This window comes from Diadema antillarum, unplaced genomic scaffold (assembly GCF_040938485.1).
Source record: "Diadema antillarum isolate AM-2024a unplaced genomic scaffold, OU_Dant_1.0 scf00000094, whole genome shotgun sequence".
Taxonomy (NCBI): domain Eukaryota; kingdom Metazoa; phylum Echinodermata; class Echinoidea; order Diadematoida; family Diadematidae; genus Diadema; species Diadema antillarum.
Genome location: NW_027270983.1, coordinates 1240130 through 1265565, shown reverse-complemented (window position 1 = coordinate 1265565; position 25436 = coordinate 1240130). Strand labels below are relative to the sequence as shown.

The 25436-nt window shown below is 38.0% G+C and overlaps 2 protein-coding genes across 2 annotated transcripts; both read left to right on the top strand.

Annotated features, from left to right (window-relative positions):
• The first annotated feature begins 275 nt into the window (after nucleotides 1–275).
• Nucleotides 276–11230, top strand: LOC139718454 (sialidase-1-like). The gene is made up of 6 exons (XM_071629925.1): nucleotides 276–407; nucleotides 1283–1469; nucleotides 2529–2791; nucleotides 3856–4038; nucleotides 4650–4869; nucleotides 7479–11230. Exons 1-6 carry the CDS (start codon nucleotides 330–332, stop codon nucleotides 7691–7693), a joined length of 1146 nt encoding a protein of 381 aa, XP_071486026.1. The 5' UTR covers nucleotides 276–329; the 3' UTR covers nucleotides 7694–11230.
• Nucleotides 11231–13368: 2138 nt separating this feature from the next.
• On the top strand, nucleotides 13369–23868 carry LOC139718410 (sialidase-1-like). Its single transcript, XM_071629884.1, has 6 exons — nucleotides 13369–13492; nucleotides 16912–17098; nucleotides 17745–18004; nucleotides 18967–19149; nucleotides 21703–21922; nucleotides 22249–23868. Exons 1-6 carry the CDS (start codon nucleotides 13415–13417, stop codon nucleotides 22461–22463), a joined length of 1143 nt encoding a protein of 380 aa, XP_071485985.1. The 5' UTR covers nucleotides 13369–13414; the 3' UTR covers nucleotides 22464–23868.
• Nucleotides 23869–25436: the final 1568 nt, after the last annotated feature.

The following is a 25436-nucleotide window of genomic DNA, read 5'->3' as shown; positions in this document are numbered from 1 at the left end:
AGCCAGGCGTCAACAGTGTATTACCAGGGAGGTGTCGTCTCACCTTCCTGGTTTTACTTAGAAGGTGCTCCTCCAAGAAGGTTTCCAATTCCATGACGCCAGACGTACAAATTCTAGTCTTGAGGGAACAGCGACGAAAAAATACAGACTGTATTCGGTCTAGTTTGAAGACTACACTCCTCTCGTCGATAAGTGACGCATCACATGACCGCCTGTCTGCCACTTATCACGTGATCAAATGTTTACGTACAGCACACTCGACTCGAAGATCCTTCATCGGACCGCCTTCATCAGTACATACTGTACGTTGTTCACAAATTTGAGTGAAAATGTCTCAAGGTTGTGTATTCAAACTGCTGCTGTTAGCAATAGTTTTTACCATTTCATGGGATGAAGGTTTGGCAACGGTAAGAGTTTTAAAAGTAACATTTAATAAGAGGTTTGCATTCGTTGCATGATGCTCAGAATCTATAGATCTAACGTTAGTTGTAAATTTATAAAAGTCTGCCTAGTCCCACGTACACGTGCAAAACTATTGAAACTTTGCACTGGCTGGGTCATTATCATGGCTCAAATTTAAATTTAGCTTCAATTCTGCGTGATGTAGATGACACTTGTGTACCAGTAGATCCTGTTTGATATAGACAGAAGTAATTTTAATCTCGTATTTCCTGTCGAAAAGAGTACATGCAAACATTTTATTTTAGACTAGACTAGAGAAGTGCAATGATCGATGTCGATGATCATGATGATGATACCCTACATTGCATTGGGTTACATCGTCATTGCTACAAATTACAAATACCAGGAATGTTCAATACTGCAGTGCTGTGGTTAGTGTTTATGAAATGTTATGATAAGCCAGCAGCTTGAGGATATATAGGACCTATGCCTTATCTGCCGCCTTATCCATAAAATTGTCATTGCGGATGGACAGTAAACCTAAAGCAAAACCACTGATGCATGATGCACTGTTAATAATGTTATGATGCTACCTTTGCCCTTTGCCGCTGTGTTTATTATTATTTTGTTATAAAAATAATGAGGACTTTGATCTTAGATGAATTATGTATTCATATGTGCATAGAAGCATAACATTGAAAGGGGATGTGATAGCATATTATGGTTTTCACAGGTAGAAGATCACTAATTGGCATTGAGTCCTGTTTTTCTGGGTTTTGGCAGAATTTATATTTTTCCAGTTGAAATGGTCATGGAAGCTGATGTACGAGACCATAATGGTTTAAGGTACCGGTATGTTGATCTCTGATTTCCCCTTTAGGTGAGCCCCATTGTGATGGACCAGCAGCTGCTCTGGATCAGTGGTCAAGAAAACGTAGGAATCTACCGCATCCCGCTCCTTTCCTACACCCCTAAGGGCAACCTCCTCGCCATCTGTGAGGCCAGGAAGAACGGTGGATCAGACTCTGGCCCAAAATTCCTGGCAATGAGAAGGTCCGAGGACAAAGGTGTGATGGCAGTTGTTCATCTTCTATTTTGATCTTAGTTTTTCTCAAATAATGTGAATCTGACTCAGTGACTGTATCTCTTAAGTCGGTTAAGTGAGTGCTTCAAAATTCTTATCCAAGCTATGATACTGTACACAGTGTACATGAGATTTCAAGTAGGACAGAAGAGCTCTTGAAAACACTTATCTGGTCCTTCTTAACCCCCCCCCCCCCCCCCCTCAAAAAAAAAAGCAAGAACAACAACAATAAAAACAAATTATTAATTCTGTTTTGAAGACTGCATGATCTCCAAACTTTGAAAAAGAAACCTCTAGAGTATATTTCTGTTTTGTTTTAGGTGTTCAGGCATTTTAACAAAATTATCAGAAAGTAAGGGCCTCTAATAGAGAGTTGCTAAAAATACAGGTTGTGACAAAAATAATATTGATATTGTAGACTGATGGTGAATTCATAGCTATCAAGTCATTCATTGAAAAAAAAAATGGATTATCAGTTATGATAAGTCATGGTCTCATTTGAACACCTACAGTACATGCAATTTCTTTTTTGGCTGCTTTTGTTTTGTCGCATGCAGTTGAAATGACACCTTTCATCAGCTGCACCATCCTTTCTTATAATTATCTGGAAACTGTTTCAAAGCGACCTTCCCTATGAAAGGAGTATAAAGCCAGTCCACAGTTCCACTTTGCGCATGAGCAGAAAAAAGTCATTTGTGATAACAGACATGTTCTTTTTAATTTATTGAGATAAGCATCTGCGATATAAATGATTATTCATAGAATCTGTGTAAAGGGTGTTTGCCAGCACATTTGGGCTGTCAGACAGCAAGCCTGATATTTCAATGTGAAGCAGTGAAAGGGATGCTTGTCAAGGGTACACAGATGGGCCATTCTAGTCACCAAGTCTGTGCAAGTTCATTCTTTGTTTGAACATGCATTCCATAGATTGTTACATCAGACAATGTTGCGTTATATCACTTTGATATCACTTGTTCAAATGTGCATAGATGAGCTGGTTACGAACTGGCTTTTGAACGTTTCCTTATTTGTCATCGAACAGGTCTCTCATGGCAGCCGCAAGTGTTTGTCCTGAACGATGGAGAGTTGCCGGATGGACTCAGCCTGGGTGCCGTCCTAGTTGACGACGTCACACAGACCATCTTTGTCTTCTACCAGATCTGCGGCCACTACTACAAGTGCGACACGGCCGTCCAGTACTACATCAAGAGTGTGGATGATGGCATATCGTGGAGTAAGCCATACAACCTGTCGAAGCAGATTGGCACCAAGATGTTCGCCCCAGGCCCAGGCTATGGGATCCAGGTTTACTATCTTATCTTTCTCCTATCTGCCTTTTTGTCTCATTCTTATTTAACTATCCACAATCTTCCCTTTCCTTTCATGCTTTTGCCATTAAAAGCTGCTGGAGGCATTACATTTCCTAGCTGTCTATTTGTCTGCCCATCTTTCTGTATGTCCTAGATAGGTAGACAACAATTTAGTTGGAAGATATGTTTGAACAATTAAAGGTACATGTCAGAGTTTGGTTGATAAGATTATCCAGAGAGAGAAAAAGAAGCATATTTGTCAAGTCAAAGGGCGATGTGCAATTTCAACATAAGTTAAAACGTCAGTGAAGAAAGTCTTGTGGAAATTAGTTAATGTAAGAAACCAAAACTAGATTTATTATTACTTTTGTCATGCAAAAGGTTTCTGAAAAAAAATCCCTCTTGGTCAAAGGTCAATGAACTTCATCCAAATGTAAAGTAAGTTAAGAAGTACATACTTGTTTCATTAGAGAGGTATATCTCTTGCTTTATAAGGGACTGTAGAATACTCAATACTGTACTGTTTGTTTGTTTGTTTGGTTTTTTTTTTTTTTTTGGGGGGGGGGGGAACAGTAATTTAATGTACTGTAAAATGAGGAATGGTCATGTGCATTTTGATATCGCAAATTTCCTGAGTGCCAGGATTTGCAAAAACAAAATGCACGCGAAAGTTCTTGTCTACACTGTATGCATTGAACACCAGTGGCAATTCACGAAAATTTCATGCCACGTTACAGGCTGTCGGCTCCAATTCGCAAAAATTTCATGCCCCGAAAATATCATGTTTTACAGTGTATACGTGTTTATTTTTTCTTCATCAAAACAAAAAGTACTGCCAGCAATTGGAGAAAATACTGCGATAAGTCACTTGAGACATCAGTCTGAAGATTACTAGGACTTCTTTCTCAATAAAGTGGTAGGATTTCTTATCATGGGTTCAACCACTTGCAACTCTTTCAAAATAATGCCCAAACAACCTATGGTGTATGCAGTAGGTACTAATCTATCTATTCTTTATGTTTGATATACATGTATTTACCATTTCATTCCAAACTATAGAAAAAGTATGCCCCTAATATCGGTCGACTGATTGTATGTGGGCATTCCACGTTGCCAGGCGACGGGATGTTCTGTCTTCTTAGTGATGACCATGGTGATACTTGGAGATATGGAGGGGTGATCAAAGGCATCCCTTACAATACTGCAAAGGTCAAGGGTGACTTTGTACCAGACGAATGTCAGGTAAGGAATCCAAATATGAGCATGGGGAAAGGGTGCTAGGTGCAGCAATGAGTATTTCAAGTTATTTCTAGTCACAGTTTTTTTTTAACAAATATAGTGATCAAGTTACTGTTATACAATGTATATGTTTGTTTTGAAATAGTTTTATCATTACTTCAGACTTTGTGGAATGTGGAATCTTCAAACTTCATGAAGAGTGTGTGCAAAGTGCCATCAAGTTTACATTATACTTTGTAGGGGAATAAAAGCTGGAAAAACACTTGAAGACAAACTAGAATGTACTCAAGCAACTTTGTAGCAATTTGTAAAAGAAAAAAGAGATTTATGTAAATAAACTAGAGATAAAATGATGAATATAATATAATAAAATAAAGATACTATTTGTGCACATACTTTATACTTAGTGAAAAGTTTTACACAGCCAGAGGATTCATATTCAGTGTTACATGCTGCTCAAATCTTTTGGATATTTTCAAGAACAACAATGTCATAAGTTCTGTCGGCTCAGTTGTTTAAGAAGCTGAGAACCGGTAGCACACATGCATTTAAGTGGAACAACCATGTGAGTGTATTCAAAGGAATCTGTTCTGCTCTTATCTCTTTTCAATCAGCCAATAGAACTGCCTGATGGATCGATCATGGTCAACGTGAGAAACCAGTACCAGTACCACTGTCACTGTCGAATGATCATGATGAGCTACGATGGGGCGTCGACCTTCAAAGTGGATGACCTGCGGTTTGACACAACCTTGGTTGACCCTACAGTGGCTGCTTCCATACTCTACCACAATGGAGTTCTGTTCTTCACCAATCCAGAGAATGAAGGCAGTCGTGAGTGAAAAAAAAATCTTTTGCTTAAATTCACAAAGGAATCTGTATTTTCAAACTTTTATACAAAAACAGATTTTTACAAACTCATTGATAATAAGTGCATTGATAAATATATGTTCTAACAGTTTCATGTTTCATGAAAGAAACAGATGTTTATTTAAGGATATATAAAGAAGTAATGAGTAGTTCTATTCAATAATCACATAAAAATTATCTCTTTGGAAATGAAAGAAATTGTGATGGAAGAGAATTTGCAGGATTTTTTTTTAGAACTGGAGTAGATCTGATAAAAGATACAACCTGATGGTGTCACTGTGTTTATCTGATTAGATATTGATGATATCTCATCTCTTGTGATAGCAGATTACAGTGTTGTTCAGCACATATAGCAACATATGGATTGTTTTCTCTTTTATCAGACATCTTTAACAGCTTGGTTATGATATGTGCAATGACAATGTGAATTGCCAATTTTTGGTTTCAGGCTTAAGGGTTGTAACTTGTATATATACATCCCTTTTGCAAACTTCACAAACTTTTGCTTGATTGAACAGTGTCTCCCAACATTGTGTATGAAATCTTATGGTAATACCCCTAAGAGTATTTAAGAAAGAAATAAAAATCCGAATTCCATTTTACTTGAGAATCTGCTCCCTTTTGTACTGAGAATAACGAATGGAATTTGTTCAGGGTCCAAATAAGTTCATTGGAGATCTTTAGTACATGTATTTATTTCCTCTCCATAATAAAGAAGTTTCCATTTATATAATTTGGAGGAAAGATCTGAATTACCTACCTCTGCAACAGACCAGCTTAAAAGCGGAATTTCAGGGTTGTAAAAGGGACCCATGAACCTCTGGTTGCATAGCCTATTGTCTCTTTTAATCTTGATTTGCATTTCCACAGGCTTGATGGTTTTGTTCAGACTCAGTAATGTTTTATTCAGTTCCAGCTTGGTGCTGTCATCCTCAAACTTACAAATGCTTTGTTCAAATTTACTGACTTCTCATGTATATTCAGAAATGTCTTGCCTCAAAGTAATTGTGACCCGCTACAACGAAAGGATCCGAAAGTCGGGAGGGGACAATTTTCTGAAAATGGCATGACATTATTCCCTTACTCTTCTACTTTAATTTCATATATGGCACAACTCATAAAAGTACATGTACTCGGTTTAGGAGATATCGATGATTTTATTAGCGCATGTCAAGTGGTTGAGGAAATCAGAGTTCAAGAAAAACGCCTTCAAAATTATCCTTCCGACGCTATCATGATCAAGGGGAGGAGAGACAGTTTTCACCACTTAACAATAGAAGGTACGCTCCCAGCGACCTCCGCGATGTTCATTCAAGCTTAGTGCCGGCGGTCTACTCACGACCAATCAGTAATCAGGATGCCACGCACTGACCCATATAAGATCACTCCCTTGTTGCTGTGGGCGGAGTCTAGCTGCGGCGCTAAATCCAAATCTCCGCACACGTTTCTGTTACGATGAAAGTTGGAAAATCATGACCAAGAAAAAATGCTAATTTCTTGCCTTTCCTTTGATCATTTAGCTTCGAAATTTTGGCAGATGATAGAGAAAACATTAGACTACAAAATTATGCCAAAAACAGAAATCCGATTGCTTTGACCAATTTTGATGATGTAACTTCGAACTCAATTTTCTCGGCTCAGCTGTCAGTGACTTTAGGGTCTTTTTGTCGTAGCGGGTCACAATTGAGGGTATCGCCAATACGTAGGTGCCCATGCGCAAAGCAGCGTTTTAGATGCATTATGGGATAGCTCATTGGGCAAACTAACCCCGGTTTTGGCTGCACATGCACTTACAACACGCTCTGTCTTTATAAAGAGATATTTTTTGATGAAGATTTCTTCGCTTTCCATCATGTGACCAGCACATTGAAGCCTTGCAGTAGTGAACCATGACTCTAGTGACCGCAAATCAGTAAAGCTTTGACACTTTCAACTCTTTTAAGCTGAATTATAGCCAAGAAAAAAAGGGCTAACAACGAAAAAGCAGACAAAGAACTCCATTGAATCGTATGGGAACTGCGACTTGCGTTAGACAACCGGAAGCGAACAATGGACCGAGGAATCCCACATTGCACCTGTGACAGAGCTCTTTAGCGTGCGCAGGACTTTTTTACGTCATTGGCGATAGTGAGAATTACTCAGCCTTCAACCTGTGTGATGCCTCACTGAAGTCTAGTGGTGCCTCATTCTGGCATACCGGTAGTTATGTCTCTCAACCAAGCGTTTTAATGTCTCCCTCTAAGCTCACTATTGTCTAGTTTTTGTGTGATGATGTCTCCTTCAAACTCATTGATGTCTCCTTGGATTTGATGATGTCTGCTCCAGGCTCAGTGATGTCATGTTTTGATTTGATGATGTCACATTTTGGTTTGATGATGTGTCCTTCAAGCTCAGTGATGTCATATTTTGATTTGATGATGTCTGTTTTGATTCTCTGCTTTAGGCTCAGTGATGTTATGTTTCAATTTGATGATGTCTAATTGGATTTGATGGCTACTCATTCAAGCTCAATAATGTCACATTTTGGTCTAAATCTTCAATTCTCTCATTCATTTGTATCTCAACTTATCCAGGTGTAAACATGACGCTGCGATGGAGCTATGACAATGGCACAACGTGGGCAGGGTCGCTCAACATATGGCCTCAGCCCAGTGGTTACAGCACGATGACCGCCATTCCCAATGACATTTATGAGTACAAATTTATTTATATTTTGTACGAGAAGGGCGAGAAATCATCCACCCAGTACTTGTCCTTGGCTAAGGTCAGTCTGAGTGGACAGCTCTAGCCTGGAATGTGGAGAAACGGGAGAACAAATGATGACACATGTGTTGTTCTTCTTGTTGCCTTGATGCTTTTTATATATGGCTTTACAGCTGTCCATTGAAAACATAGTCAGCAGAGGTTGGTCATCTCTGACATAATACAGGGGTCACATGGCATACGGATGTACCATTTTCAGGTGACCATACGATAGAGGCTTTTGTGCTCAGAGATTTGATTTAGAGAGCTGGGCCCCATTTCATAAAAGATGTTTATTATAGAATGCCAACTCTTGCTGGAATGGCAACTTCCAATTGCAACAATCAATCAGGAAGCTGGATTCTTGTCGTTACCATGACAATTGCCATTCCAACAATAGCTGCCATCATATAAACTTTTTATGAAATGGGGCCCTTATTCTCGGCAGCAATAGTTGTATTGCATCTTGAGGTGCAATTTAAGTGACAACTGTGTTGAATTTCTTCAAATCGACCATAGAGCACTTTAAGGCCATGACAGAGATGACCAACTTCTTTTATATTTTGATAAAGATTTAAGCTACTGTATCTTAGAAGTATATCTACACAGAAGTATATCTATGCAGAAATACATGTTTCAATTTGACGTTGATTATCCATCAAATGAGTGCAAAATTACAATTAATAAGTTAGAATTGATTTGTTATTGTGAATACAATCCAATTTGTGAATGAAATTCATGCTTTTATTTATGCAAATAATTTTAGGACTCCCTTTCAAAAGCAGTGGAGGAATGTGTGAGTAGCATAATGCCATCCAATTCATGTTGGCTTGGTATTTGTTTTGTGAAAGGAGAAATATGAAGAAACTTTTTGTGCCAAACTGCCAAGATTACATGTCACAGGTTACCTGAACTTTTCCTTGCATTAGTGAATGGTTGAACTGAAATAGCTTGAAGGTAATGATTATAAAATCTACATATATTTGGTGAATTCACAGCACAATTGCCATTATTTAATCATGACTCTGATTAACAGGAATACCACCATTTTTTATAATGGAAAAGTAACTCAGGAGCTTTTCAGAGGCACAATCATTTTTGCACAAATGACATGTGACATTGATCAGACAAGACAAATTTTGTCACCAAATATTAATTCAAAGTACAATGTAGGTACATGTGTACATTGCATAGAATTCATCTTTTATACCAAGGGAAGAAAATGCAATATGATTGCAACAAAATGTGGCCATGGATACACCACAACTATCCTATTGCTGGTTAGTTGTGTTTCCAGGCTGTAAGTCTTGCTGCATGATGTTTGTTGGAAACAGAAAAACACACACCAACACAAATACACATGAAGCATACATGTACATGTACATGCTTTTAACCTTTCTTCATTTCGAAGGATGACTGAAACCTTTAATGTAACAAAACCTGCAACAACAACAACAAAGGCATGAACTGTGACAGATTATTAATCTAGAGATCTGTATCTGCTGCATATATCTATGTGATCCAGACCGAAGTTATAATTTCATTACTACTAGTCGTCGCATGCCTCAGCACCAAAGTGCCATAGGCAGCATCTTGAAGCGTTTTTCTGCAGTATCATGTATTCAGACTTGTTTTATTTTTCCAGCAAAGTGAAAAGTAAACCCTCAAATGTGTGTAGGCCTATGTGTGTGTGTGTGTTCTCTTCAGAAACTCAGGTGAATGACAAAACATAGTACTTTTTTTCATTTGATGCCACCATTTTTTTCAATAGAATTATATCATTAATTTGAGGGAAATTCAAATTTGAGATTATGCTCTGTGGAATTTCTGTAGCATAGGCATAGATGGGCAATGGTGTAGCAATGTGTGAAAACTCAGTTCAACCTCCCACCTTACCCAAGATCCGCAGACAAAAAGTAGTGTAACATAATAAATCAAATGCCTTCGAGAATGATGAACAAATCCAAAATACCCCGGTAGATAAATGATGGTATGAACAAAGTTAAGAGACAAATGGATGCTGGATGAATGTATGAATGATTCAGTGAGTGAGTGAGTGAATGAATGAATAAATGAATGAATGAATGAGTGAATGAATGAAGTTTTAATGCATGAGTAGATGGCTGTAAACTGATGAATATTGAACAAGATGAATGTGGAATAATCAAATAGAAAAATTTGGGACCTCAATGTGCTGCAGACATTTTAATATGCATGTATGTCACTTGATTCTGTTTATTGTGTAGCTGGTAGGATCTGTGTTTGAGAGTTTGAGCCTCTTTGAATCTCGTTTTTGATGAGCAAGAGGGAACATCATGTAATATTGATCTTCTGAAGTCCACGCATGGTCAATAAAGTACCTGATGATTTTCCGGACATTTGCCAAGGCGGGTTGATAGTTGCTCTGCTTTTACTGTAGCTCTAACATTTTTGAGGGTCAGGTAGCATGCGCCAACAATGTTTCCAGTTGTACATGCATCATATGGTGCATGAAGCCTGTATGCATTTTCATCGTTGCATCTGTTATTGTTTCTGAGCAAGACTACTAGTACACTGTACTTAAAGGAAATGTGTAATCATTTGAATAAAATTGAGTACTTATTCAATATTATGCCATATCTCATGTACGTGTATATGCTATTTTCTTTTGAGTAGAAATGTGGTAGGAAATAGTATGTGAAGTCATCTGTTTTATTTCTCAGGAAAACCGAGAAACCTGTGATGAAAGGAAGGCGAGTATTGGATGATTCATTGCTAAATAATTGATTGAAATTGTTTAGGTGAGCATACCTATTGCAGCATTGTAAGGTTTGACAAAGGTGCAGTGTTCATCACAATGTTTTATTTGAACACACTAATCAGGTAGGGTTTCTGATTTTTATGAAAAGAGGATTTATACGCAGTTTATTCCTTGCATTGTAGCAATTTTGCATGTGACAATGATTGGTAGAACTGTGATTGAGATGAGATTGATGTTGATGGTTAAAGGGATGGTACAGTATTGGTAGAGATGAGAATTGGGCTTTTCAATTTTTGCAAGATACCAAGAAAACACTCATGGTATAGTATAGAGCATACCATTTCAAGAGGTATTCAAAGTCTATTTGATGAAAATCGGGTTTGGAATGACTGAAACATCCAAAAACAATGTAAAACAAAGCAATCGTTATAAAGTGTGGGTCCCACACTTTATCAGAATCACTCTTTTTTGGATATCTCAGCCATTTCAAAACCAATTTTCATCCAATAAAAGTTGAATTCCTCAAAGAATTGCATGCTCTTTCATATTTCATAAATGGTTTCTCATTATCTCACCAAAAAATGTTAAAAACCTGACATTAGGTCTCAACCAAAACTATACGATCCCTTTAAGTAAAGCACTGTTATTTTCTTTCTCTTTTTTAAAAAAAATTATGATTCTATTTTTATCATGGTGATGACTGTTTTATTTCTTTGAAGTATGACAATGTTGAAATGGACAATCTTGAAGTTGTTACGTAATTTACCTCACAGAAGATATTTGAAATATATGTATATCAGCAAGCCAGGTTGGCCACTGACTCTTGTTTGACACAGGGAATAAATCAAGAGTAATTTAGTAATTGTATGTATGCATGTATGTATGTTTTATTCCATTTAAGTTTGCTTCATTAATTTCATTGCCAACAGAAATACAAATATACTCATCTACCTTTTACTTTACAATTAGATTTGCTTGATTTATCTCTTGAACAGGAAGTTTGTAAAATCTTTAAGTTTTAATATGCATGAAATGACACCTACATTTTTCTTCATTTTTTTCTCAAGAAAATCATTTAGACATTAAACAGTTTTTCCACTATCAGATTCAAAGTTTACTTGGTAACTTTTTTTTTCAGTTGACTGTGTTAAGAAATGGAAGGCAGAAATAAAACAATAAATCAATAGATAGATAAAGATCTCGAATTAGGCATAGTAGGCAATCATCAAAGACAATACAGCCAGAATGGTTTTTACTCTCATCCTTTTTAATACACAGGTCAAAGAAATAAAAGAAAAAAGCACATGAATGCTTGCAATATTAAGATCAACAATGTCTGTTGTCAGATCTGGAAAGATGAGCAAAAATGTATCTATATTGTCTACCATATGATGTGACGAAGTTTGCTTATGTCATGCAGTAGACATAATGTGTGACAGACAATGAATTTTGCTTTTATTATCAAAGATCAGCGGCAAAAAGAAAACAAACACATTGACAAATTCAATGAAAATGTTTTAGCTTCCTTTTCATGCAATTCCAATAACACACACACACACACACACACACACACACACACACACACACACACACACACACATATATATATATATATAAATAAATATATATATATATATATATATATATATATAGGAACTTTCCACGTGTTGGACTTCGAATGTTGTAATTATAAAAAGAAAGAGTCTCAAGTACGCCATGGAATCCAACAAGAAGTTTTTTTATTACAAAAAAAAAAAAACTTCTCGTTGGATTCCATGGCATACTTGAGACTCTTTCTTTATATATATATATATATATATATATATATATATATATTCTGAGGATATTCATTTTGCCACTTTTTTTTTAATAACAATTTAGTGTCAATCATACAGTTTGTATCTATCTAGTTTGTATTGGAAATTACCTCAAGTAACATAATCACTTTACACATAATTCTGATAATGTGGATAATTGTCATGAAAATGAAAGTGACATTTGATGTCACACAAAATTGTATGTAAATTCTTATGGATTCAGGTTTTGGTTTTAAAAAAAAAAAATTGTAAAGTGAGAAGTCTGCGGTACCTCCTGATCAGAGCTGGTATGAGCAAATATGTTCATACAGATGTCTGGATGAATTTGATGTCTTCATCTTCTTCATCTTCTGGTTAAATCTGCCTCCTTCAATAAGTTGAAGATTCGTGCAGACTGTGTTATTTACATTATAATACAACTTATTGCAGGTATTTACAAGCACATGATAACAAATATGAAGAATTAGACTAGCCACTAGCTGTGTTATCTGGTCATAGAATCTACCTGTGCTGATACAGAATTTCTAACGAATGTGCAGAATCCATGATCGACCAAAAGATGTTTAACTTAAAACATAGACAACATGCAATGCTTGTTTCTTATCAAATTCCTTATTAAACAAGCATTGCTGATAAAAAGTTTGTCATAGCTTGTACATCCAGAATGATGAATAAAGACCACATTTTGTGATCAATCCTCACAAAAGGGATAAACTGATCCACTTGATTGCACTCCTAATCAGTTAATAACCAAAAAATACTGGTATATTAAAGAGTTTGAACGTTTTTCTCGGCCATGGCTAAAGAGGTGACCTCTAACCTTCATATCAGACACCGAGATTAGACAGACCTTTTCAAGGATCCTCAATCATCACTTACAGTAGGACCTATATTTTTGTCTTCTTGGTGGACAATAATATTGCGAGCCTAGTGTAAAGATACAGTAGGTTTGAAGATATACGGAAAATCTGTCTGTTCGGAATAGTTTGATAACAGTGCTTCTCCGAGAGGGTTTCCGTGAAGCCAAACGTAGTCTTGGAGGAACATCCCCGACCACAAAATACAGACTGATTTTTCGGTCTAGTTTGAAGACTACACTCCTCTCATCAATGAATGACGCATCACATGACCGCCTGCCTGCCAGTTATCACGTGATCAAGAAGATCCTACTTGTATACTTCTGTTCGTTGTTGACAAAATTTGAGTGAAAATGTCTCAAGGCTGTGTATTCAAACTGGTGCTGTTAGCAATAGTTTTGACCATTTCATGGGATGAAGGTTTGGCAACGGTAAGATTTTGAAAGCATTTTTAAAGTCAAATATGGTATTAACATTCGAATTCACGACTAATCAACACGCATCCAGTAAGGGGTTTGCATTCGTCGCGTACCACGGTACGTGATGCTCAGTTGCAGTTGTAGGTTCTATCACCGCGATAGAAGTCTTACCTGCGTAGTCCCACACGTGCATAAGTCAAAACTATTGAAACTTTGCACTGGCTGGGCCATGTCTCAACAAATTTAGCTTCGATTTTGCGTGGTGTAGGTGACACTAGTGTACTAGTAGACACCCTTTTTGATAGACAGGAATAACTTTAAACTTGTATTTCCTGTCGAAAAGAGTAAAATTTACATCCAAGCATTTTAATATCAGACTAGACATAGGAGTAAATTTACAAATTACAATGAATTGAATGATCATGATGATAGCTACAATGGTTAGTTTACAAATTACAATACTGTATTGTACTGTCTTGTATTATATTAACTATACACAGCCCAGTCGCTGTACATTTCGCATAGCGTAACAGCGTCTGGTCGGGCTAGTATTATATCTATAATATTTAATAATTTGTGAAATGTTATGATAAGCCGGTAGTTTGCGGATATGCCTTATCCATAAAACTGTAAATTGCTGTGGACAGTAAACCTAAATTCATTGATGCATGTAGCCCGACCAGCAGGGGGGTGTTTCACAAAGTCAAGATTTAAGTTTGACTTAAATTATGCGTAAATCCCCAAACCCTGCGTAAATCCCAAAGTCCTGCGTAAATTTATGCAGGACTTTGAATCCTGTTTCACAAAGCTCTAAGTCATGCGTAATTAAGTCCCACCAAGTCCTGCGTAACTTTACGCATGGCCTGAAGCCATGTGTAAAGTTAGACTTAAATTACAAAATGGGAAGTTCAAAGGCATAATCAACTCCTAATATTCATTAATTTCTTCCACTTTATCTTATCCTGAGTGAGATGGCAGTGCTTTTAACAAACTAGAGAATCACTAGTTTGGTAGAGGGTCTACTCCTACTACTACTAGTCCTACACTATTCACTGAACAATGATCCAAATTAAAGATAGTCATACCAGAATAGATCCCTACCTGCTGATGTGATAGTTTGAACTGTTAAACCAAAATATTAGCTCATACAGAGATATCTACTTTTGTCTATCAATAGAATTCTAGAATCTACATGCAACTGGACTTTAGAAATGAATTATATTTCTACCAATCCTTTCTTGCCTGTGTTATCTTCGTAGCTGCTTACCCATGACTATTAATGCATGTCTAATATAAATATCATGCATTCACAACAAATTACACTGAAAAAAAAAAAAAATTAGTTAATAGTTAGACCTATACTTCTTAGAAATTATGCCTCTTGTGTACAGTACGGGGCTGCGTCTATCTACACTAACTAACTGGTTAGACCGATAAATTTGTCTCTTAATTGTTCGGTATCCTGCAGTCTGTAATACGGTCGACTGTAGCGACCATGTGTACATACAGTTAACAAGAGGCTGCCGGTCAAGAGGCAGATTTTTTTTTTTTTCCGGAAGCAAAAAACAAAACAAAACAAAACAAAACAGCATTTTGTGTCAGTTAGAGGAAACGGTGCAATAGCCAATAGACAAGTCACCTCTAACCAGTTACACTAGTATGTAGTAAGCTCTACCTCGCATCAAAGGCTACAGTAATGTTACACAGAAAACGTTAGAAGTCCAGTAGTTTCTATGCCTAATCTTGATTGATGCAGTTCCCAAACACATTCTAAAATGCATAAATTCATAAATATTTACTTCTAAATTCAACTCAAGGCCCAGCAATTGGACTTTAAAATTCGACCAATTGGCAACCATTAGCCATGATTTAGTATGGTTCTAACTACATGCAGGGAGGTGGGACCCACCTCCCTGCTACATGCAGTCTAGTGCAATCATTTATTAATGCACTTATTTTCTTCAAAATCGTGAAGATGTAGCACTGCGCCCTATCTTGACTTGAATAACACAGCGCACAGACTCTACACTAGGCATAGCCAACTCATACGTACTATAGAGTTTACATATAACATTTAGACATTGTCTAGTGTAGTACCGGTAATGAGCAGACTCTACAATAAACAACTTCAAGTACAACAGAGTTCATAATATTCAGTCCCTTGGATGAATCATCTCTTAATGCTCAAATTACATAATTTCAGGGACCTAGACTACCTAATGACTAACAGACTAAGCTACACTCACTTCTGTAGTTTAACGTTAGACCACCCCTAACGTTAGCTAGCTAGTTGGAAAAGAAAACTTCTCTTCTTGTGTAACAAGAGACTAGCCAGTGTCCTCTTCTACCAACGTCCACAGTTCATTGAATGGTTTGTACAGAATGATGCAGAGATCTCTTGTATCAGTGCAGCTGCTGCGCGAGCTCGATCATAGAGCGCAACCGCATCCATCCTAACTTTCACACAGTCCAATATAAACATGTGGGACTGGATTAAAGAGGCCTGATGCACAAAACATCTCTTATATCGAAATAATCATCAAACGAGTGGCTATTCATGTACAAAAGAAAAACAATATGAGTCCATAAATGAGCACTTTGAATAACAAATGATTACAGTAATGCCATATGAATTGTATCTGCAGAAAATCAAAGCAATTTCCTTTCCAGAAATTACTAAAAAAAATCATTAGCAGACAACATTCGGCTAATTTGCATATTTTTGGCTCGTACATTACTATTGAAATCGAATAAGTCAGTCTTAGCCTAAGATTAACTTTGTGAAACAGACTTAAAAAGTCACACTTAGACTAAGATTGACTAGCGCTAAGTCTGACTTACTAAGTGCGACCTTTGTGAAACAGGCCCCAGACACTGAAAGTACGCTGTGCGAATACAGCTATGTACCTACGTACAGCGACTGGGCTGTGTATAGTTATGATGCATGATGTACTGACTGTACGATGTTGTTATGATGCTACTTCTGCCCTTTCCCGCTGGCTCAGTAGCCATGTACAAAGACTGTCAGTGTCACAGTAGAACCTACTGCCGACTAGTGTAAGAATTATTGATCAGTATAAAGATTATAATTACCAGTATTGGCTAAGGAATCCCACTTTTCTGACTATGGCAAATTTACAAATTATGTTTATTGTGAAAATATTGAGGACTTCGATCTTAAATAAATTATGTATTCATATGTGCACAGAACGTAGACGCATTGTAAGGGGATGTGATGGCATAATTATAGGCTTAACACTAGAAGGTCACCTGGGATTGAATCCTGGTGGGTCCTGTTTGTTATGCTCTTTTTTTCTTTATTTTTTTTGCGGAATTTATATTTTTCTAGTTGAAATGGTCATGGAAGCTCATGGAATGTACGAGACCATAATGGTTTAAGGTATGTTAATTTTTTATTTCCCTGTATGTAGGTAAGCCCCATTGTGATGGAACAGCAGTTGCTGTGGATCAGTGGCGGAGATGAGGTAGGAGCCTACCGCATCCCGCTCCTCTCCTACACCCCCAAGGGCAACCTCCTCGCCATCTGTGAGGCCAGGAAGAACGGCAGATCAGACGAAGGCCCAAAATTCCTGGCAATGAGAAGGTCCGAGGACAAAGGTGTGATGCCAGTTAGATTGAGTATTGATTTTAATATCTCTCTCTCTCTTTAAAAAATAAAAAATAATCTAAATGGATTTGAACTTCTCTCAAATAAGTATTTCAAATTCTTATAAATCCAAGATATCATACTTCATATGCTATATGTAAGATTGCTGGTGGGAAAGTAGTTCTTGAGAGCACCTTCTTAAACCCTCCCATCCGCCCCAAAGAGGAAAAAACAAACAAAAAAATAATCAAACAGTAGTTATTCATTATAATTTGAAGAATATGTAATCTCAAAATTTTGAAATGAGGAATTCAGCGCATTTCTTTGTTTACTCGGCTGTTAATGCATTAAAAAAAGGCATTAAGGCCTTCTGAGAAAGTTGTTAAAAAGTGCAGATTGGGACAAAAATTATATGGTTTGCTGATAAATTCAGGGCTCTAAGAAAATAATAGTAATAATTTGAAAAATGGGTTATCAGAGTTACAACATAAGATGAATCATCTTAAATTTCTTTTTTGGTTCCTGTTCTTTTGTTGCATACAATCAACTGACTCCCACCATCAGGTGCACCATCCTTTGCTGTAATAATCTGGAAACTGTGGTAGTCCCCATGAAAGGAATTGCCCTATATTTGTTTTATTTTTTTTCACTGAATAGGTCTCTCATGGCAACCCCAAGTGTTTGTCCTGAATAATGAATTACCCGATGGACTCAACCTAGGTGCTGTCCTTGTTGACAACGTCACACAGACCATCTTCGTCTTCTACCAGATCTGCAGCCACTACTACAAGTGTGACATGGCTGTGCAGTATTACATCAAGAGTGTGGATGATGGCATATCATGGAGCAAGCCATACAACCTGTCGAAGCAGATCGGCACCAGGATGTTCGCCCCAGGCCCAGGCTATGGTATCCAGGTAAACCCTCGTTCTCTCTCCTCCCAGCTAGCTTTAACTTGTCTCACTCTCATCGAGAAAGCCACATCTTGTCTCTCCTTCTGCACCTCTGCCCTTGAAAACCACTGGATGTATTATGTTTTTCAGCTGTCTGTCTGTCCATCTATCCTGATGTATGCCCTAGATAGGTTGCCAATTTATTCATTCTAGTTTCACTTTAAAGGTCAATGTCAAAGTTCACTGATGTCAAAGTTCACTGAACTTTGGGTTAGTCAATTGTCTTTTTCTATTCTTAAATTTAGCAGGAAATGTCCACAATATATAATCTGGTATATGAAATAGAATTTAAAGAGCAGTTATGCAGAAACAAAAAACAGTTGTGAAAAGTCAAGGGTTGATGTCAAATGCTAACATCCTAAAGTTAAGTAACCAAAGTCTTTCAAAAACTTGATAATGTGAGAGGCGAAGAATAAATTGGGAAATATTTTTTGTTGCCAAAAGGGAATAAAACACCAGTCCTCATATGCTGCATCTAAATGATAATACTGATGCAATACTTCTGTTATCGCAGAGGTATCTTCTTTTTTTTTCTGCTTTAAAAGGGCCTGTTAAGAACTCAGTAAAGGGCAATATGCTATTTGTAATTTAAGATTATAGTGATTAGTGTTTTCTTGGTAACAACAGCCTTAGTTTCAAACATGTCTACAAGTATTTATTTTCAATAAATGAAACAACAGAGTGTAATCAGAAGTTTAAGAAAATACTTGGAAAGAGTCACTTGAGGCATTAGTCTGGTGATTACAAGTACTTATTTATCGATCAAGTGGTAGGATTTCTAATCAGTAGTTTAACTGCTTTGCAAATTTGTCTTATACGTCCAGATATGCTAAAAGTCATATCCCAACAACATATGGTGTATACAGTAGTTATTGATCCATTTGTTCTTGAGTTTGTTACATTTTCTGTTTCATTCCAAACTACAGAAAAAGTATGCTCCTAATATCGGTCGACTGATCGTATGCGGGCATTCCACGTTGCCAGGCGATGGGATGTTCTGTCTTCTGAGTGATGACCATGGTGACACTTGGAGGTATGGAGGGGAGATCAAAGGCATCCCTTACAATACCAAAAAGGTCAAGGGTGACTTTGTGCCAGACGAATGCCAGGTAAGGAATTTCATAGATACTGTAAAACATGATATATTCGCGGCATGAATTTTTTGCTAATTGGAGCAGACGGCCTTTTTTGCGGCATGAAATTTTCGCGAACTGCCACTGGCATTCAATGCATATAGTGTAGACAAGAACTTTCGCATGCATTTTAATTTCGCGAATCTTGGCGCTCGCAAAATTCACGAAATTAAAATGCATGCGAACATTCCTCTTTTTATAGTATGCGGATGGGGAAAGGGTGCTAGGAGCAGTAAGGAGTGTTCCAAGATATTTATTCACAGTGTTATGGTAACAAATGTTTTGGTCAAGGTTTTCTCATCTATGTTTGATTTGAGATGCCTGCATTTTTAGCTCACCTGAGCCAAAGGCTCAAGTGAGCTATTGCGATCGCCCTTCGTCCGGCGTCCGTCGTGCGTCGTGCGTCGTGCGTCGTCCGTCGTCCGTCGTGCGTCGTCCGTCGTGCGTCGTCCGTCGTGCGTCGTGCGTAAACTTTTTACATTTTCATCATCTTCTTGAAAACCCCACGACCGATTTTCATCAAACTTGGCAGGTAGCATCCCTAGGGGGTTAGGAACTCAATTTGTTAAAATGGGCACCATGCCCCACCCAGGGGGCCCCCAGGGGGGCCCAAACCCCCCAAAATTATCAAGGAATCTGTAAAAATCTTCTTCTCTAGAACCAGAAGTGATAGAGCTAAGTCAATACTATGAGTTAGTACATTGATGACTGTAGTTTCAAGTTTGTTCATGGCAGAATCAGGGGTGCCCCCCTTGGGACCCAGGGGAGGGGGGTGGGGAAGGGTTCTTATGGGGCCTAAATTGTACATTTTCATCTTCTTCTTGAGAACTCCATGACCCATTTTCACCAAACTTGGCAGGTAGCATCCCTAGGGGGTTAGGAACTCCATTTGTTAAAGTGGGCACCATGACCCACCCAGGGGGCCCCCAGGGGGCCCCCAGGGGGCCCAAACCCCCCCAAAATTAAGGAATCCGCAAAAATCTTCTTCTCTAGAACCAGAAGTGATAGAGCTAGGTTAATACTATGAGTTAGCACATTGATGACTGTAGTTTCAAGTTTGTTCATGGCAGAATCAGGGGTGCCCCCCATGGGACCCAGGGGGGGGGGGGGGGGGGGGGGTGAGGAGGGGTCCTAATGGGGCCTAAATTGTACATTTTTATCTTCTTCTTGAGAACCCCATGACCCATTTTCACCAAACTTGGCAGGTAGCATCCCTAGGGGGTTAGGATCTCAATTTGTTAAAATGGGCACCATGCCCCGCCCAGGGGGCCCCCAGGGGGCCCAAACCCCCCAAATGAAGGAATCTTTAAAAATCTTCTCTAGAATCAGAAGTTATAGAGCTGAGATAATACTATGAGTGAGTACATTAATGACTGTAGTTTCAAGTTTGTTCATAGGAGATCCAGGGGTGCCCCTCTTGGGGGTAGGGGGGGGGGGTGGTTGGAAGGGTCCAAATGGGGGCCTGAATTGTACATTTTCATCTTCTTCCTGAAAACCTCATTATGGATTTTTGTCAAACTTGGCAGATAGCATCCCTAGGTGGTCAGGATCTCAATTTATCAAACTGGGCACCATGCCCCACCCAGAGGGCCCCAGGGGGCCCCAATTCCCCCAAATTAAGGAATCTTGAAAAAATTGGGCCCTTATTGTACATTTTCATCTTCCACTTGAGAATGCCTCGTCAAATTTTGGTAGAGCTGTGAATAATTTAGATTAGTGACTGCGTGAAAGGTGAACTTGCGATACTCAGGTGAGCGCTAGACCCGCGGGTCTCTTGTTACTTCATAATTTGCGGAATGTGGAATCCTAGAACTTCATAAACAGTGTGTGAGAAGTGGAATTAAATTTGCATTTTTTTTTTTCTGTAGGGCAATAGAAGCTGCTACTGGAATGTAACTTATTTGAGGAAATCATCGCAATTGTGAGATATTTTGAGTGTTACAGTACACTTTTACATGGAATTTGAGAAATATCTTTCGTATCAAATGGATTCAAAAACAAAGTTTACTGTGTATGAATAGGAATGAAAAATCAAACCAGCAAACAGACAAACAGTAACACTGAATGAGGTGTCAGTGACCAAACAAAACAGCTAACAAAATGTGGATGCAAACAAATCTGATGGATAAAGGTTTGTCATTCCTTTTACACATAAATCAATACAATATCTGAAAAATAGTGAGACATTTTCTTACTAACTAGGGTTTATTCAAGAGCTTCAGCAACTTCTTTTACCTTTGCTGCTTTGTGTGGAAAAACTTGCTCGATGTGAATATTTGTGAAGAAAAGTAAGGGTTGAGGAAGATTCTGAACAAACAGTATGTGTATACTGCCACAAGTTCCTGTAAAGTATGAATATGTGTTTATATCGTTTTGATATTTTTAAGAATAATATTGCGACATGAAGTTCTTGCAATGTGGAAAGCTGGAGACCATCATCTTGTTAGTGTAGATAGAGCAAATGCATTAAAGTGAACATGTGAATGTTTTCAAAAGGAATCTCTTCTGCTATTATCTCTCTTCAATCAGCCATTAGAACTGCCCGATGGATCAATCATGGTCAATGTGAGGAACCAGTACCAGTACCACTGTCACTGTCGCATGATCATGATGAGCTACGATGGGGCATCGACCTTCAAGGTGGATGACCTGCGTTTTGACACGACCTTGGTTGACCCTGCAGTGGCTGCTTCAGTCCTCTACCACAATGGAGTTCTGTTCTTCACCAATCCAGAGAGCGAAACCAGTCGTGAGTGAAAAATCATTTGTTTCTGAGTCAGATATGCATTTGTTAATTTTAAAAAGTCATCTCTGTCCCGAGGAATAAAATGATACCAAAAAGAGAATTTTATTTTTTATAAACCCATTGACATTGAATTAATGCCATTTTTTGATTGAATGAAATTCTGATGGATAATCTTTTTTATTCAACTTATTAGTGCCTGTACAGAAAGACTGTGGTATATATTGGTCTTGTGATATTCAGAAAGATATTGTTTCCTGCTAAAAGAGTGATGATCAACCATAATTAAGTGATCACCAATCTCTTCTTGATTTGCATGTTAACTTATCCAGGCATTGACTTAACACTGCGATGGAGCTACAACAATGGCACAACATGGGCGGGAGCTATCAACATCTGGCCAAAGGCGAGTGGTTACAGCACGATGACTGCCATTCCCAACAGTATCTCCGACCACAAGTTCATATATATTTTGTACGAGAGGGGTGAGAAAACATACTCCACATACTTAGCCTTGGCTAAAATCAGTCTGAGTGGAAAACTCTAGCCTGGAATGTGAAGAGCTCTTTCAGGGAGAACAAATGTGACCATTCATTACAAAACCAACAAAAAGTCACACAATTTTGTCTGAGCACTTAAAGCCAAAACATAGTTCTGGTACACCTGCAAAAATTGTCAAATTTTGTTCCAAAATGTACATGTATGCCTAAGAAATGAGTGGAATAAAGCTGTTGTAACAAGATGTTCGTTGGGTAACAACGAAAATGCGAAATATAAACCAAAAAGGCTTGCTGGAGACGCAATCTCAGAACTAACTCGGACTCGGGGACAACTCGGCCTCGCTTTGATGGCGGGGCTGAATTTTCCCTCTGGATTGCATATTGCTGTGCTTTGGGAGCACTTCGCGTTCTGGCTGGTCGCAGTTATGGGCCGAGTTGATACAACATGCGCATCAAAGAACCTCTTTGGCGCACATGCAGAATTAATGTGCGCCTATCAAGTGCCTATGTATAGAATATGGCGATCAGGAAGTGCGTGTAAATTGTCTGAAATTGGGCTGAATTTTCCCCGAGACCGAGTTAGTCTGGATCCTTCTGGAATAAAAGTCAGTATACCGACCACACTTTTGATCTCAAAATACTTGAAAACAATTCATCATCCCAGCAAATCACGTCAGCCTGATAAGTTTCTTGGTGGACTCTTTCGACACATTGCAAGCAAATATGAAATGGTGTCAGACAGGTTTTCAAACCCTAACCAGAACTATGTTTTCACTTTAGCATGGGTGAGAGAGGGCAAATTTAAGTTGTTCATATTTTCTGAAAGAACAATTCTTCTTCTATATTATTCTAAACTTTGGGATCATAAGTCGAATGGGAAATTGTGTTTTTAGCAGTTATTCTAGAACACTTTTTTCAATGGAATAGTGTGATTAGATGTGTCTTAGAGTCCCCTTTTATTTCGTAAAAACCCTTCACACACTCTTCACTGTCAACTCTAATAACTTTTAAAAGGATGATACTATTGCTTTGAAAGTTGGTATTAGTCATGGGCAAAATGTGTTCATAGAGCATGATCGAATTCAGCTTCATCCGATAGTCCCTTCATTGTTGTTGCTACAGAGTTTTACATCCTGTTTCTTGTCCCATTCATTGCACGGAGCAGTTGTTGGTAAGATCAATTGCTTGAATGGACCCCATACTTCAGAGTCTCTTTTCTTAGTACACACTTTCACAGAGTGTGTGCTTTCTTTCCAATATCTAGGTAGCTTTATAGTAGAGTTCATTCAAATTTAAAATTGCACATCATTTTAAAGCTTAAAGTCTGCTCTTTCAGAATCTGCTCTTTACTGAAAAATTATGCCTGGTGACTTTTTATGGGTTTTGTGATGCAGGGTTATAAATGATGACACACTTCTTGTTGTTGCCTTGATGGATTGTGGATGACTTTAGAGCTGTCCATTGAACACAGAGGTTAGTAATCTCTGGCGTCAGAAGGGGGGGGGGGGGGGGGGGGGTCACCAAGCTCCAAAATCATTCACAGTTGCATGAATTGAATTGAATTCGAGAACAATTTGGGGAACGATCAGTCATAAGAATTGTGATATTGTTTCACTGACTCATTTGGGAGCAGTGCCGAGACTAAGATTGAACCCAAAGGTGGGATCAATTCAGATCAAGCCTAATATGTAAGCTGGGAATGATACATGTGCATTCCGTCAAGTAGTAATGCCTCTGTCCTATGCATTATCTATGCAGCAGTGCTGCAAGCATACCATGTTTGACAATTAGTTCTGCAATAAATTCATTCATTCATTCATTCATTCATTCATTCATTCATTCATTCATTCATTCATTCATTCATTCATTCACTCACTCATTTATTCATTCCTTTATTAATTTATTAATTTATTTGTTCATTTAGTTTAGTTAGTCAGTTACTTAGTACTCTTTGAATGCAGTCCAGTCTGGCATTGACTGTCTGCCTTTTGTTCATATTTTTGGGACTCTCCTTCAAAAGCAATGGAGACATGTCTGTAGAGGGTTATGCAAGGCCAAGCCATGCCTGCTTGACTTGTAGTCTGTGAAAATGTAAGCGTGAAGAAAATCTACTGCCAAGAATTTGTGCCATAGGTCATCTGATCTTTTCATGGCATTTTATAATGATTGTACTGAAATAACTTGAAGGTACAAGAGTTGTAGGGAGTTTATCATCCACATATCAGTGAATTTACAGTTGCTTGCAGTTACATGTAGATAGGAATACCACCATTTTAGCAGAACAATATCACAGTAGCATTTCTTAGGCAAAGTTATTTATGCTGAATGGCATGTGACATTCGTTAAATGGGACAAATTTTGTCTCCAAATATTCATTCAAAGTAGACACGTTACATAGAACTCCTCTCATTGAGGAAAGAAAATACAATAGGAGTGTGACAAAATCCAACTACTGGTATAATCTAACAATGGGTATTTTCAAAATATCCCATTACTGATTTGTCTTGTTTAGAGGCTGCCCATCTGCTGTAAGTCTGGCTACATGATGCTTGTTTGAGACACAAAACACACACACACACACACATGTAGCATATATGTACAATTGTACATGCAAGCAATTATCCCTACTCAAATTGAATGAGGACTCAAACCTATAAATATGACAACCACTGCAGCACAAGGACAAAAATAGCAACAGGTTATAAATCTGGAGTTGGCATCTGGTGTATATATCAATATGATCAGACAGAAATTATATGAATTTCAGTACTACTTGTCTTTCTGCACCTCAGCACCAAAGTGCCAAAGGTAGCATCTTTAAGTACCTGTGTGCAAGATTGTGTATTCTGATTCTTTTTTGGATTTTTTTGTTTGTTCAGTGAGGTGAGAAGCAAAGCCTTAGATCTCTATTTTTCCTCTCAGAAATTTTGTGCGTGAAAAAAGTTTTTTTTTTTTTCTGTACATTGTATTCAGTGCAACTATTTTTTCAATTGATCTACCTAAAAAAAAAAAATTGGGAG